The 16628-nt window shown below is 45.3% G+C and overlaps 1 protein-coding gene and 1 long non-coding RNA gene across 4 annotated transcripts in view; one reads left to right on the top strand and one right to left on the bottom strand.

Moving 5' to 3' along the window:
• LOC139542119 (tensin-2-like) overlaps positions 1-16628 on the top strand; it is a 49573-nt gene that overhangs the window by 21202 nt on the left and 11743 nt on the right. For all 3 annotated transcript variants that reach the window (XM_071347178.1, XM_071347177.1, XM_071347179.1), the window contains exons 4-19: positions 3985-4020; positions 4292-4333; positions 4445-4494; positions 4951-5134; positions 9882-9932; positions 10044-10166; positions 10503-10567; positions 10802-10885; positions 11000-11112; positions 11449-11509; positions 11664-11739; positions 11899-12028; positions 12443-12508; positions 12652-12768; positions 13821-15368; positions 15505-15667. In XM_071347178.1, the coding sequence (XP_071203279.1) occupies positions 3985-4020; positions 4292-4333; positions 4445-4494; positions 4951-5134; positions 9882-9932; positions 10044-10166; positions 10503-10567; positions 10802-10885; positions 11000-11112; positions 11449-11509; positions 11664-11739; positions 11899-12028; positions 12443-12508; positions 12652-12768; positions 13821-15368; positions 15505-15667 (2909 nt within the window). The remainder of the gene's footprint in view (positions 1-3984; positions 4021-4291; positions 4334-4444; positions 4495-4950; positions 5135-9881; positions 9933-10043; positions 10167-10502; positions 10568-10801; positions 10886-10999; positions 11113-11448; positions 11510-11663; positions 11740-11898; positions 12029-12442; positions 12509-12651; positions 12769-13820; positions 15369-15504; positions 15668-16628) is intronic.
• LOC139542122 (uncharacterized) overlaps positions 1-16628 on the bottom strand; it is a 30100-nt gene that overhangs the window by 10975 nt on the left and 2497 nt on the right. The gene's annotated exons all lie outside the window — the stretch shown is intronic.

Raw genomic sequence — 16628 nt, 5'->3', positions numbered from 1 at the left:
CGTACCTTCAGGCTCTGATCAGGCCCTACACCCAAACAAGGGCACTGCGTTCATCCACCTCTGGCCTGCTCGCCTCCCTACCTCTGAGGAAGTACAGTTCCCGCTCAGCCCAGTCAAAACTGTTCGCTGCTCTGGCACCCCAATGGTGGAACAAACTCCCTCACGACGCCAGGTCAGCGGAGTCAATCACCACCTTCCGGAGACACCTGAAACCCCACCTCTTTAAGGAATACCTAGGATAGGATAAAGTAATCCTTCTAACCCCCCCCCCCCCCCCCTTAAAAGAGTTAGATGCACTATTGTAAAGTGGTTGTTCCACTGGATATCATAAGGTGAATGCACCAATTTGTAAGTCGCTCTGGATAAGAGCGTCTGCTAAATGACTTAAATGTAAATGTAAATGTCTGCTTCAGACTCCTCATGACAGCGTAGTAAAAATGATTGAACGGGGGTTGGGGATGGGGTGTTTGAATAATGAAACCTAGCTCAGAGATATACAGTCAGGTACCTCCACTGGGACTTGAACCTTTGACCTTAGTCACACCCCACTATCTTCTATATCAGGAGGGTCTATGAGAATGGACAGCTGCCCGAGGGACACTAACCAGCCTCATGCCTGTTGGGCACTATGACATCACCAGCCCTCTGAAAACACCCTTGTGATGAAAGCACAAGGCCATCTGACATCAGCTTTCAATTCTGATTGGCTTCCCTTTCATCATTGCCCTCTGATTGGCTGTCCCACAGGGGGAGCAGTTGGCTAATAAGCATCAAATATAATTGTCTTGGACAAATGCTATGTCAAGACAACAATTGGTTACAGTAAGACAAAGGACAAATACACTGAGTGTGCTCTTTCCATGACATAGACTAGACAGGTAAATCCAGGTGAACGGTATGATCCTTTATAGATGTCACTTGTTAAATCCACTTCAATCAATGTAGATGAAGGGAAGGAGACAGGTTAAAGGAGGATTTTTATGCTTTGAGACAATTGAGACATGGATTGTGTATGTGTGCCATTCAGAGGCTGAATGGGCAAGACAAAAAAATGGAAGTCCCTTTGAACGGGGTATGGTAGTAGATGCCAGTGAGTGTGACAGGAACTGCAACACTGCTGTTTTTCACACTCAACAGCCAACCAACTTGACACAACTGTGGGAAACATTGGAGTCAACATGGGCCAGCATCCCAGTGGAACGCATTCGACACCATTCCCGATGAATTGAGGCTGTTCTGAGGTGTTCCTAATCATATTTACGAATGTGCATACCATGTCAGTGAAGTCATAGAAATGCCATTTCTGTGTGTGATTTTCTCCTATGCTAATTGAAAGCTGAGAAGAACCAGATGGTTGGGGCTGGTGATTAGACAACCAGAATATTGTTGTGAGTTTCAATCACCACTCTATTAGACCGCAGTCTGTTTTGATATGTCATGAGGTTTTGTGACTCAATGTGGAACAGGGTTACAACAGAGTTATGGCGGATACAAAGTGTACAAATCCAGTGAAGTTTCTATGGTTACACATACAGCCTTAGCATGCTCATTGTCAGTTTTCAAAAACTGTTTTCGAACTCTGTTTAGTGATGGAATTAAAAGAGACTGTTGAGAGACTCAACTCTTGAACAAAACACGAATCGGACTTGACAGAGAAAGGCTGAATTAATTATCATTGGGGTGGGGCCGAATCACAGTTGATGAAGTCCAATTGGCCCCAGTTCTGCTCACTAATGATATTGTTTACATGATGTTCGTATCCCCATTACTCCTCCCTGTCTCCTCCCCTGTTCTCCACTCCACTTACAGAAACACCTGCTGGTGTCAGTGGACATGAAGCAGACCCCCTTTGTTCTCTTATGCACCCTAGGATTCCCCCTATACACACACACTCACGTACTCATACGTATAACATACCAGTAATGCTACCTCATCATCAGTTATCTCTCCCATAGCTAGTCTTGCATAGCACTGAAGAGATGCACTCACAGTGAGTGCATTAGCCATGGTCCCTGGCTTTAATGGATCAAGGACATTGGTTGGACCAGTGGCCCATCTAGAAGAGGCAGAGAGGGGTTAGCACCATGAGCCTTACCAGCTGGGCCTGTTTGGAGAGTGATATAGTGGGAGAGGTACATGGAGGGAGAGCGGGAGTGAGGGAGAGGGGAGGGGGAGAGCACTTGAAGGAAGCGCGTGCGTAAGTGTTGGCCCAGGAGATGGAATCTGGTGTGTTTGTTCTGGAGTAATGCTCCCCTGCTGCAGGCCCCATCGCTCGCTCTGAGAGGGGAGGGCAGCAGGCCGGGAGAGAGAGAGAGAGGGTGAATGCTGCTGGAGAGAGGGAAAGTTTGACAGGGAGTGAGAGGGGAAAAGAGAGGAGGGAGGGAGAATGCTGGATAGAGGGATTATTGGAGAAAGAAAATGTTAGAGAGAGGGAGAGAGAGTCAGTTTGGAAGAGAACGAGGGAAAGAGAGGATGTGGCCGGAGAGAATTGGTTAGAGGCAGAGGAGAGAGACAGTTGGACAGAAAGACAGTGGACAGTGTGCTGTCTGGTTCACCTCCTGGCCATCAATCAATCAATCAAATGTATTTATAAACCCCTTTTTACATCAGCAGATGTCACAACGTGCTATACAGAAACCCAGCCTAAAACCCCAAACAGCAAACAATGCAATGCCATGTTGTTCTTGTGTTAGCAGCAGTACCCTAATACATCCTTTTAATGTGGTTCTTGTTATTGTTTTCATAGTTATGTGGTCTCAGTTTCACAAGCCCAACTGGCAGTCAGGACACAAGATAAGATCTGCTATGATTCTTAAAGAACAAAAGTATTATCCGTCATGGGGACAAATTGTTCCACTGCTTGACAGAATAAAGCAGTGGTGGTTCCATGAACTTTATTGTAATCAATCAGAAACAAGCTCTGTGATGTAGTCATGTGTCTCAGTACAGCACATTGTCTGCTGACATCACCCTGCTTAGCCTATAGCCACCTACTGTATGAGGTGGAGAGGTTTGAGGCCCAAACATTTTCTTAGAAATGCACACAAGCACACTAGCTATATCTGTCTCACACACACTCAAACACAAACATACTCCCACCCAAGGGGTCTGTCACTTCCCTCTGTACACAATGAGTTATACAAGCCTTTGCCCTTTCCTGTGGCCAAACAAACAGGCGTAACAGGGTTGGGGAGTGGAAATGCTAGGACATACTCTGGCCCGCAGTGTGCTTGGCCATTATGTAAGCATGACTGTGGTCCTCAACCCTACCTCAAATCTAGCAGTGCTTCCTTCCACTTGCTCCGGAACATAGGTCTGGGTTCACGATCTGCAGACCATTGCACATGGGAAATTACATTGTGTGGGTGTGTGTGTGTGCATGCGTACGAGACAGCAAAGGCTGTAGTGTTGTCAAAGCAAATGTTTCTAATAAATGCTTTAAACCAGCATATTAGTTGTACTTTGTAGTGCTTTGTGTTTATATGAATCAGTGTGAACATGACCAACATGATTATGTGCACATGCTCCCTGGCTACCAACTGTGCCATTGTGTGAGTGACACCAAGATGGAGTGGGTTAGCAAGATAAATTATGCAACCTCTGGTTTTTCTCAGACCGTCCCACCAAGCGCCCCCAGAGAAGGTTGGGACTTGCATACCATACTCCCCTTGTCCTGGTATTTCTACTGTAATCATGTCTTCATGGGATGACAGGGCTCTCGTATCTGGCTTAGATGTGTTTTTCTCTCTCTCTTTATCTCTCCGTCTGTCTGAGGGAGCATTTCCTCTGGCCCATCTTCCCCGGCCTCGCCAGCCTCACCACTCCCTTCCCTCTTTCCTGGAGAAAAATACAAGAAGAAAAAAAACTGACGGCGGAAAGCGAGACTAAGCGGATAGCCTCAGAACGTGTAATGTGTATGTTTGACTGTCTGTTTTGGTTCGATCATGTTTCTCGTTGGAAAAATGGTCTGTTGTTCTGTTTCAGGTGACCACAGCATGCATCCCAGCTCCATCTGATCTGGTAAGTTGACCCTCTGTCTCTCATTCTTTAAATAGTATTTCATTCCTTCACTTTATGATATAAACAACAAGCTGTAACCATCCATAAATCTGCAGTGCTGTTGGAAAATGGCAGATGCCCCTCTTTTCCTTGGCTGGTAGAGTGGGCTTGGTTTGTTCTTGGATGAGAGTGTTGTCTAGAAGTCAGGTTGCTACAATAAGTAGTATAGGTGGGCCTTCAGGAAGGAAGCCTGTTTGTTAAATCACCATATATCTCCCCTTGTTGCCTACAGCAGCGCAGAGGGACAGCTCCATCCCGACACGTTCAACACCTGGTGAGAAGACTTTTCCAGACACACTTTTCTCACTTCCCACAAATGAATGTTCATGCTGTTCTTCTCGTGAGTGTGAGAAATGGTTCTAATTGAATTTCTCTCTGTCTTCAGGGTTCCACAAAGTCTCTGACTTACACCAAACAGAGAACCATCCTCCCCAGGTAACACAGCTCCCTATGTATGATAACCTAATTAAATTCATTATTTAACATGTCTCTCTCTGGAGGAGGAGGAGAAGAAGGAAGAGGAGGATGATGAAAAGGAGGAGGTACTGGATGATTAAGAGGAGGATCTCACACTGACTCCTATCTCCTCCTCTTCATTCTCTTCTTCTCTTTCCCAGTCTCTCCCTTTTTATCACTCCTCCTTCATTCCCTCTTTTTATTCTACACCTCCTCTCATTATCCAACTACACTTCCTCCTATTTTTCTCTCGACCCCATTTTCAAATCAGGCTACACCACATGGGGTCGCGACCCCTAGTTTGGGAAACGCTGAGTTAATGTAAGGGAGGCTGCAAATGAAAGGTTTCAGTGTTTCTGTTTTAGAGCTCAATGGAGTAACACGACATCAATCTGTAGACCACCTCATAACCCCTTGCGTTTTTCCTCTGGTCAGGAGTTTCAGTGTGGACCGTGTGATGGAAAGAGTCATGGAGGGCCACTATGACTTTGACCTGACCTACATCACCGAGAGGATTATCTCCGTGTTCTTCCCCCCTCTGCTGGACGAGCAGCGCTACCGTCTCAACCTCAAGGAGGTGACCGCCATGCTCAGGTCCAAGCACCAGGACAAGTTCCTGGTGAGTACATTATATGCTGCCGCTGTCGACATGGGCTGGGTTCAAATATCTACGCTACTATCATACCACTCCAAATGAAGGATTGTGTTGGGCATGTATTATTAAGTGGTAGGCTGGTATGGATTTTGGAACGTAGCCATACACTCCGTGATGCTTTCATATGTGCTTTCATAGCCACCCAGAAAAGCAACCCAGAAAAAGGTTAAAAATAGCCCACATGAACATACGTAGCCTGAGAAACAAGGTTCATGAAATCGATAACTTACAGACATCAGATAACATTCATATACTGGCTATCTCAGAAACTCACTTAGATAATTCCTTTGATGATACAGTGATAGAAATACATGGTTATAACATCTATAAAAGAGACAGGAATGCCAATGGGGGAGGTGTTGCTTTATGTATTCAGAATCATATTCCTGTAAAGAAGTGGTCACAAACCTTTTCTGAGCCGAGATCACTTTCTGAATCAAAATGGAGGCAGAATATTTTTTAAACATGACTTAAAAGCCGTATGCCTATGCAACATTAACCTATTAAAAACAGTACTGTAGCAATGAGGTTTGTGCAGTAGGCTCAATACATTATCACTGCATATTGGTTATTCTTGAATTGCCCTGCCATTGTTGTTCTTCTCAGACCATTTAAAAATAATATATGATCAGAATGTTAATACAGTGCATTCGGAAAGTATTCAGACCCCTTGACTTTTTCTACATTTTGTTACTTTACAGCCTTATTCTAAAATGGATTAAAATTTTAAAAAATCACTCATCAATCTACACACAATACCCCATAATGGCAAAGCAAAAACAGGTTAGACATTTTTGCAAATGTAAAGTCATAAGTTTACATACACTTAGGTTGGAGTCATTAAAACTTGTTTTTCAACCACTCCACAAATTTCTTGTTAACAAACTATAGTTCTGGCAAGTCGGTTAGGACATCTACTTTGTGCATGACACAAGTCATTTTTCCAACAATTGTTTACAGACAGATTATTTCACTGTATCACAATTCCAGGAGGTCAGAAGTTTACATACACTAAGTTGACTGTGCCTTTAAACAGCTTAGAAAATTCCTGAAAATTATGCCATGGCTTTAGAAGCTTCTGATAGGCTAATTGACATCATTTGAGTCAATTGGAGGTGTACCTGTGGATGTATTTCAAGGCCTACCTTCAAACTCAGTGCCTCTTTGCTTGACATCATGGAAAATCAAAAGAAATCAGCCAAGACCTCAGAAAAAATTGTAGACCTCCATAAGTCTGGTTCATCCTTGGGAGCAATTTCCAAACGCCTGAAGGTACCACATTCATCTGTACAAACAATAGTACGCAAGTATAAACACCATGGGACCACATGGGACCGCTTGGCATTCAGGACAAAGGGTTCAATTGTGGTTTCATCAGACCAGAGAATTTTTATTTTATTTCTCATGGTCTGAGAGTCCTTCAGGTGCCTTTTGGCAATTGGGCTGTCATGTGGCTTTTACTGAGGAGTGGCACTTCTCCTCCGATTGCTCAATTTGGCCGGGCGGCCAGCTCTAGAAAGAGTCTTGGTGTTTCCAAACTTCTTCCATTTAAGAATGATGGAGGCCACTGTGTTCTTGGGGACCTGCAATGCTGCAGAAATGTTTTGGTACCCTTCCCCAGATCTGTGCCTCGACAAAATCCTGTCTCTGAGCTTTGCGTACAATTCCTTCAACCTCATGGCTTGGTTTTTGCTCTGACATGAACTGTTTAACTGTGGGACCTCATATATACAGATGTGTGCCTTTCCAAATCATGTCCAATCAATTGAATTTACCAGAGGTGGACTCCAATAAAGTTGTAGAAACATCTCAAGGATGATCAATGGAAACAGGATGCACATGAGCTCAGTTTTGAGTCTCATAGCAAAGGGTCTGAATGCTTATGTAAATAAGGTATTTCTGTTTGTTTTTTAAAATACATTTGCTAAAATGTATAAACCTGTTTTCACTTTGTCATTATGGGATATTGTATCTAGATGAGTGCACTGACTACTTCCCGAATGCACTGTATTTCAGACCAGTTTATTACCCATTCTGCCACTGACTGTAACTCCTTGCTAAGAGTTTCAGTGGGCTCACTAGCTGTAGGTGCTGATGTGTAGAGTGTGCAATCATCAACATACATAGTCATTTTACCTGGTGGCTGATCATTATTGATGGATGGCAATTGTTTTTCCACCTCTTCCATGCAAACTTGACCAAATTCAAAACAGCAGTTCTTCTCTTTCAATATTGTATATTCAATACACACAGAGATGGGCGGTATTTCTGTTACTTTTTAGTGTTTGTCATTTGTATTTCACTGGCCTAAACTACAGTCCAATGTATTTTCTAAATGCTAAATACTTTTCAACAGTCCTGATACAAATTATTTAGGGCCTTTTTCGAAAATAAATAGAAATTTAAACAACTTTCCTTTTTACATTTACATTGCATTTTAGTAAATTTCCACAGATAGTTTCTTTACAGGTGAATGTTTGTCAACAATTTGCAAGAATAATTGTGCAAAAACTCAAAGTGCTGCGTCTGGATTCACCTCCTTATACACATCAGACCAACATCTTCGAAAAACGTTCCGAGAAAACATTTTGTATGATCTCTTATGAATAACTTTAGGCTCTGCCTTTGGTACTTTGGCTTTCCTTGTTATTGCCACAATCTTATGATCACTACAGCCAATGGGAACTGATATTGCTTTGGAGCAAAGTACTGCAGCATTAGTGAAGATATGACCAATACAAGAGGATGTCACAGATCCAACACTATTGGAATACACTAGTTGGCTGAGGGATAACATGGTTCATGTTACAGGCATTAGTCACAGTAAGAAGCTTCTTCTTGAGAGGGCAACTAGATGATAACCAGTCAATGTTCAGGTCACCCAGAAAATACATTTCTCTCTTAGCATCAGAGACCTTGTCTAACATCACACACATATTCTCCTAGCGAGAGACTCATGCACCAATTCATGTTACTCGTATGACCAGAGAATGTGAAATACTCTGAACATTCATATCCAAGCATAACTGACCAAATAATGAAAGACAAGCAATGTCATTTTGAATTCTGTAGTGAGTGTGGAAAAGGTGAAAAAATTATTGCTGTCTATTAATAATGACAAACCACCTGGTACTGACGAGGATGGAAAATTAATGAGGATAGTAGCGTACTATATCTCCACTCCTATTTGCAATCTCTTCAATCTAAGCCTACAGGAAATGGTGTGCCCTCAGGCCTGGAGGGAAGCAAAAGTCATTCCACTACCCAAGAATAGCAAAGCACCCTTTACTGATTCAAACAGCCGACCAATCAGCCTGCTACCGACTCTTAGTGAACTTTCGAAAAAAAATGGTGTTTGCCCAGATACAATGCTATTTCACAGTAAACAAATTAACAACAGACTTCCAGCATGCTTATAGGGAAGGGCACTCAACATGTACAGCACTGACATAAATGACTGATGATTGGTTGAAACAAATTGATAATAAGAATATTGTGTTAGACTTCAGTGCAGCTTTTGACATTATCAATCATAGTCGGATGCTGAAAATACGTATGTGTTATGGCTTTACATCCTCTGCCATATCTTGGACCTGTCTAATAGAACACAGAGGGTTTTCTTTAATGGAATCCTTTCTAACCTAAACCAGGTAGAGTGTGGTATACCTCAAGGCAGCTGTCTTGGTCCTTTACTGTTTTCTAGCCTTGAGTAAAGCCCGTGTGTCTACTGTATGCATGCTGATGACTCAACGTTATACACATCAGCTACCACAGCAAGTGAAATCACTGCAACGCTTAACAAAGAGCTGCAGTCAGTTTTAGAATGAGTGGCTGGTAATAAGTTAGTCCTAAATATATCAAAAACTAAAAGCATTGTATTTGGGACAAATCACTCGCTAAACCGTAAACCTCATCTAAATACTGTTATTAAAAATGTGGCAATTGAACACGTTGAGGAGACTAAACTGCTTGGTTTAACCCTATACTGTAAACTGACATGGTCAAAACATATTGATGCAACGGTTGCTAAGATGGGGAGAGGTCTGTCAGTGATAAAGCGCTGCTTTGCTTTCTTGGCATCACAATCAACCAAACAAGTCCTACAGGCCCTAGTTTAATCATACCTGGACTACTGCCCAGTTATATGGTCAAGTGCTGTAAAGAAGGACATAGGCTAATTACAGTTGGCCCAGAACAGAGCAGCACAGCTGGCCCTTAAATGTACACGGAGGGCTAATATCATGAACATGCATGTCAATCTCTCCTGGCTCAAAGTAGAGGCGAGATTGACTGCATCACTTCTTGTCTTCGTGAGAGGTATTGACGTGTTGAAAGCACCGAACTGTCTGTTCAAACAGCTAACACAGCTCAGACACCCATACATACCCCACAAGACATGCCAACAGGGTTCTCTTCACAGTCCAGAACTGAGGCTGGGAAACGCACAGTATTACATAGAGCCATGACTACATAGAACTCTCTTCCACATCAGGTAACTCAAGCTAACAGTAAATTCAGATAAAACAACACTTCACGGCACAACACAGTGTTGTTGTGTTGTTTTGTTCCTGTTTGGACCCCATGAAGAGTAGCGGATGCCTTGGCAGCAGCTAATGGGGACCTTAATAAAATGCTAAATACTAATATGTGCTTTTATATGTGTAGCTTGAGTACACACATCATTCATCTCAAATATGAATTTTGCTTTCAGCTCTTCAATCTCTCTGAACGACGTCATGACATCACCAGCATGAATCCAAAGGTGTAAATTTTTTTCATTTTCCGTATCAATTCTGTATCAGTTCCACTTTCTGTGACTTATTATAGTAACATAGTTTTTCTATCTTCCTCACTATTTTCCCATGACATCCAGGTTCATGACTTCGGCTGGCCTGACCTCCATGCCCCTCCCCTGGACAAGATCTGTGCCATGTGTAAGGCCATGGAGACCTGGCTGACCTCCGACCCCCAGCATGTGGTAGTCTTGCACTGCAAGGTCAGGGTTCGGCCTGCTTTTGACTGGGTTTTAAACGGCTGTTTTGTTGTTTTAGGGGCTTTTAAAGAAAACACAAAAAAACTGAATGCTGAGTTTACCCAGATGACTTGCATTCACTTTACAGAGGCTCTTTGATATATTGAAGGGCAATATGTAATCTCATCTTTGTATCTTTTCACTGTGAAGTGTTGAAATCGCTGTGAAGTTGGTGGTCAGAATGTTCTTATAAGGGTAGTCCTTATCTTTACAACAGTAATAATCAGTTTAATGCCTCAAGCCTTAGGCTAAAAACAGTTGGTACTTTATGTCCTGATGGCACGGATCTTCCTCTTCCAGGGCAACAAGGGCAAGACAGGAGTGATTATTGCAGCCTACATGCACTACAGCAAGATCTCTGCAGGGTAAGTGTCCTGTCCTGCATCCAAAGCCACAGTTTCCACACTGAGCATGGTTTAAGGCTGTAGTAATGGAAACTGGCTTGTTCTTTGGCTCAAGCCTGCTGCATTCATGTACTTCTGGCTCTTAGAGAGCCCATAATGGGAATGTTATGTAAATGTCATATAATTCTCTCTATGAAGTATGTATTCTTCTTGTGCAGTGTGTCTGTTTCATTCTGTGTTTCTGTGTTTGAGCAGGGCAGACCAGGCCCTTAGCACACTGGCCATGAGGAAGTTCTGTGAGGATAAAGTCTCGTCCTCCCTCCAACCGTCCCAAAACAGGTAAGGACTATCTACAGACATTTTGTCTGTATCACTAACCAACAAGCAAGCCCCATCTTTTTATTTTTTGTCTTAAGTGATGTAGGCTTACTAACCCCCCCCCCCCCCTCTCAGGTATATCTACTACTTTGGGGGGCTCCTCTCTGGGGCGATCAAGATGAACAGCAACCCACTGTTCCTCCACCAGGTCCTCATCCCCACACTCCCTAACTTCCAGGGCGAAGGAGGTGAGGCCATGCGAGGGGCACTACGCATTTTTTCACCCTGACTGACATGCTCAGATAAGACCACTCATTCCCCAACCTCAGGGAGCTGAGTCGGTTTTGAGTCTATGTTTACAGTATACTGTGGTGTGCGTGTGTGTGTCTATGAGTGCATGTCTCTGCACAAGGCTCTGCGATATGGCCCTGTGAATGACAGCAGTGTTTTCACATGGTCAAGTTCACCCTCCACCCACACACTGGCGTGTTTATCTTTAATTGTATGACAAAGGACAGGGGGAGAGACAGTTAGCACATTCCACTGTGTAACGCTGAACACCGCCTCTCTTTATCGTTGCCCAGGTTACTTTCCCTTCCTGAAGATCTACCAGTCCATGCAGCTGGTCTACACCTCAGGGATATAGTGAGTCTGCATCACTTTATGTCCTACAGTATTATTAACCAACACAACTGACAGAAAAGCCATAGCTCTAACATACTGGACAGTATGTGCCTTTACTTTTCCTTGTCTGTGTGCGCCTATCTGTTTGTATTCATATGTTGTGTGTTGTCCACAGTGACTTGCAGGGTTCCGGGGGCCGAAGACTGTGTGTGACCATTGAGCCTGCATTGCTGCTGAAGGGAGACATCATGGTAAGTCTGAGTCAGACAGACAGTCTGACAGATTATTCCACTGTTTCTCAAGTTAAGTCACTGCCTTGCCAATGCCTGTTCAGAAAGTAGATTGATTCTCCTCTCCTCCATCTCATCTGTTGTTCTGCTCCCTTCCCACATCTCTGTCTCCCCTTGCAGGTGAAGTGTTACCACAGACGGGCCCAGAGTGCAGAGAGGGACACAGTGTTCAGACTGCAGTTCCACACCTGCACCATCCACGGGGCACAGCTGTGGTTCGGCAAGGGGGAGCTGGATGAGGCCTGTACTGGTATGGAACGGGAGGGTCTGGGGAGAGGGCAGGGAAAGGCTCTTCTTGATACACGTATGGAAAGGGTTTATTATCAATACAAGGCCTTCTTGGCAGTAACGGTTAAGCCAGTGTGGAACAATAAAACTTGTTGGTTCATTGTGGTGGTTAAGAGAAGTGGAAATTACTATATTGAACCGATGTGTCAAAATGAATCCCTCAGGGTTCATTACTTAATTGTATAATGAACACACTAATTTCCTAATTCCCCTGTTTTTACTTTCTGTTAAATTACTTCCAGCTGAAAAGTTGTGGCCTGTATTGTAAAAGCACCAGGGGATTATGTGGAAGTAATTAGCCCAATTGAACCAACCAAGCCACTGTAAAGGAAAACATTAAAACGCACCTGATAGATGTGGTAATTTCTTTTCTCAGATGAACGATTTCCCTCGGATGCAACTGTAGAGTTTGTCTTTTCCTCTGGACCAGAGAAGATCAAAGGTTTGTTCTTACTATGTGTCTCGTCTTCAGCTCTCTCGTTTCAGGAGAATTTACAATGTAACAGTACCAGTGAACACAATAGCAGTTTGTATTAATGTGCTTGTGCTTAATCATATGGCTAATCATATGCACTATCCCCTCAGGGCGTGAGTACCAGAGGAATGACCCTGCTGTCACAGTGGACTACAACACAGCTGACCCTGTGGTGCGCTGGGACTCCTATGAGAACTTCAACCAGCGCTACCAGGACAGTCTAGAAGGTACAGAAAGCCTCCCTGAATTTCTGGTGGGCTCTATCTCAATCATACAGCTTAAAGTAACTGCCCAGTGAAAATGTCACTTTCAAAAGTTAATATTTGATTAACTCATATCCAAATAATGTTGTTGACTCGTCCTATACACTTCAAAAACCCTGCCTCAAACTTGTATCTCAAGCCAGAGAGGGATAACTAGGCCCAAAATCTGTCTTTCACCACCATTTTTTTTTCACACCGAGCGAAAGGTCAATGAGTGTCAAATTTGGTCAAAATATTATTTAATGGCTTATTTGCTACGTGAGGTTTATTTGATTGAATAGAAGTTTTGTAATGCTTAGGTAGTTATGAGTGTACTGATATAAGTAGGGCACGTGACATCCCGGCAACTTTAATAAAAAAATTACTTCATATCAGAGTTGTGCTTGTTAAGGAAGGATGCTATGAAGGATGCTTGGGACGTCCCAATCCCTAAACCCTGACCTTAACTGGTACCTTAACCATTTTAAACGTCAACTTCAATGAGGGGTAGGGACATACCAAGGATCCCGGATAGCAAGGAGTGTTGTGGTTGGTCACACACATGTATCTGCCCTCTCATTGGCTAGAATGGTCCCAACTTAACATTGCCTCCTCCTGACTGCCTTCCATTTTTTAAGACGTTTATTTTTATTGTTAGAGCGGCCAATGGAGTATCTGTATAATATAATGGAACATCTGTATGCAAACAGACCGTTTAAAAAATGCTTGCTATTTCCTCAAGGAACATCCCTGAGGAGGATGAGTTGGCCAATCAGCGGCCTACTTGTGTGAATATTTTTTATGACTGGGATACGGCCACACCATTTTGTTGTTGGGGTACACCCACCATTCCAACACAGCTGATCTTTAAGATACTTAATTTAAACAATTTGGAAATAAAACCATTTCACTCATATTGTAAATAATTATAGGTCATATTTCATAGAAATATGGAAACACTGGGCAATTACTTTATGGCTATACTGTCGATGCTGTACTCTGAAGGTACAGTATGTTAAATCTCTACTCTCTCTCAGACATAGCCCACACCAGGGGTCCAGTGGATGGCAGTCTGTACGCCCAGATAAAGAAACGTCGTTCAGGCCCAGGTTCAGGCTCTCTGACCTCCACCAATGGGAGTCCAGCAGGCACCAGTGAGGAGAGGCCGAGTCAGAACCAGCTCCTCTCCCCTAGCTCTGACTCGCTCAATCACTCCGGCCACACTAGCCACTCCGGCCACTCTTCCCACTCTACGGCCCACCCAGAGCGTCCAGAAGAGCCCAGAAGGCCCCCGCCCCCCACTCGGCACGAGAGGGAGGAGCTGGAGCGCCTGCTGGGGGGCATCGAGGGGGAGAGGGACGACCGGGACAGGGAGAGGGAGACTGCCATCCTGGATGACGGGGACTCGTCCTCTCCCTCTGAGCGTACAGGTACCCTGAGGTTGGGCCGCTCCTGTTCCTGCCGGGTGGGCTACCGCTCCCAGCACTGTGCCAAGCCCGGTTGTGACCGACTCCACCTCATGCCCAACAGCTACTGCCTGGACAGAGCCCCGGGCACCAATGGTCATCCTGGGGCACCGCCCTCGGCTAACCCTGCCACCGTCCCCTCACATATGGACCTGTGCCAGCACTACAGCCCCCACCCTCACCCTCATCAGGCCCTGCCTCCCCCTGACCTGGTGTGGGACCGCCAGCAGGGCCCGCCACACTACCTGCACCGCTCCTGCTCTGAGGGACCCTCTCATCACCCCTCTCTGTGCCCCTATCCATCCCAGGAGCTGACCCCTCACCCCCACACCCTTCCTCCCGGGCGCCTGCTCTGTAGAAGTGATGACTATGGTCCGTACCATCACCCTCCCTCACACACCCATCACCACCCTCACCACACCAAGTCCTCCGGCCCCTACCACGACATGCTGCTGCTGGAAGGTCTGCCGCCCCCTGGCTGCCCCTGCCGGGACTGCCTCATCAGGAGGGAGGACTCAGCCTTCCGCGGCCTGCGGCTGGAGCGAGGAGAGAGCTTCCACTGGGACAGAGAGGCAGAGCTGCAGCATCGTGAAGCAGGGCTGAGGAGGGGGAGGGAGTCTGAGCTGCCCAGAGGGGTAGAGATGCACTGGGAGAGGGAGGCAGTGGGACTGAGAAGAGGCAGGGAGATGTCACTGCATTGGGACAGGGAGGCAGAGCTCCAATGGGAGAGGGAGAGAGAGGCAGACTATTGGCACAGGAGGGCCACAGTTTCTTCCTATGGGCCCCAGGGACACGAGCTCCCTGCCTTCACTTTTGACCCCCTGCCGTCAGGCCACCCTGCGTACCCAGAGCCGTCTCGCTCCCACGCCCACTCCCACCTGGATCTGAAGTACAGCAGCAGCAGCAGTGGCTACCAGACCCCCCACCAGGCCTACCCCTGCTCCCCCTACCATCCTTCCCCCTCTGAAAGCAGGGGCTATGCCTCAGGCTACCAGTCTGAGTCGACCTCCCCTCTGCCCCCTCCCTCCACCCTGTCAGGCCCCTGCAGCCACACCACAGGGCCAGCAGACCACCACCCTGAAGCCCACCCTCAGCAGTACCTCTCCGACAGCCAGACAGGTGAGACAACCTCGACTGACAACATTTTAGAAAATAATTTCATGAAATTACATTTAAACCAATGTAGGAAATACTTTGTCAATTGTCAGTTCGGTGTCACATAAAATAATTCCCTCTTTTCTCTGTCTTCCATAAGATGGAAGAGGGATGAGTGAGAATGTGGGTTGGAGAGACCACATCTCCCAGGGTTCCTTCAAGAGGATGCATCAAGATGCCCATGTCCCGTGTTCCACGCCTTATGACCGCTCTGGGCCACCCACTCCTGTTCATACCAGCAGCCCTCTGCGCACACAAGAAAGGTATTGTCTTCTTTTTAACATCTGCATGTCACATATCAGTCGTGTGTGTCGATTGAAGACATTCTCCAGAACTTTGGCAACTACTAAGTATTTTTTTTAACTTCCCACTTTGGGCTGGATGTGTCAATGTGCAGTTCATACATGCATAATCTATAATTACTGTCTTACCTCAATTAGCCACGAAATCCCTAATTTGAAAGCAACTGTTTTTCTCAAAGCTCTGCTGCCCCATTTACCTTACATTTTCCCCCACGTGGGCCAGCCCCCTAGCAATTCGAGTTCTAGCCAATGAGCTTTAGCCCCTCGCAATTTGAGTGACAGCTAGCAAGATGCCAGTCCTGTCTTGTCCAGCGACAGTGGGTTTGTGCCCATATGCGACGTTGTTGCCGGTGATGTCTGGTGAGGACCTGCCTTACAACATGCCTACAAGCACTCAGTCCTGCTTCTCTCAGCCTATTGCAGACAGTCTGAGCACTGATGGAGGGATTGTGCGTTCCTAGTGTAACTCGGGCAGTTGTTGTTGCCATCCTGTACCTGTCCCGCAGGTGTGATGTTCGGATGTACCGATCCTCTGCAGGTGTTGTTACACGTGGTCTGCCACTGCAAGGACAATCAGCTGTATGTCCTGTCTCCCTGTAGCGCTGTCTTAGGCGTCTCACAGTACAGACATTGCAATTTATTGCCCTGGCCACATCTGCAGTCCTCATGCCTCCTTGCAGCATGCCTAAGGCACATTCACACAGATGAGTAGGGACCCTGGGCATCTTACATTTGGTGTTTTTCACAGTCAATAGAAAGGCCTCTTTAGTGTCCTAGGTTTTCATAACTGTGACCTTAATTGCCTACCGTCTGTAAGCTGTTAGTGTCTTAACAAACGTTCCACAGGTGTATGTTCAATAATTGTTTCTTGTTCATTGAACAAGCATGGGAAACAGTGTTTAAACCCTTTACAATGAAGATC

This window comes from Salvelinus alpinus, chromosome 17 (genome assembly GCF_045679555.1).
Source record: "Salvelinus alpinus chromosome 17, SLU_Salpinus.1, whole genome shotgun sequence".
NCBI lineage: Eukaryota > Metazoa > Chordata > Actinopteri > Salmoniformes > Salmonidae > Salvelinus > Salvelinus alpinus.
This window is presented reverse-complemented; position numbering and strand designations above follow the sequence as displayed.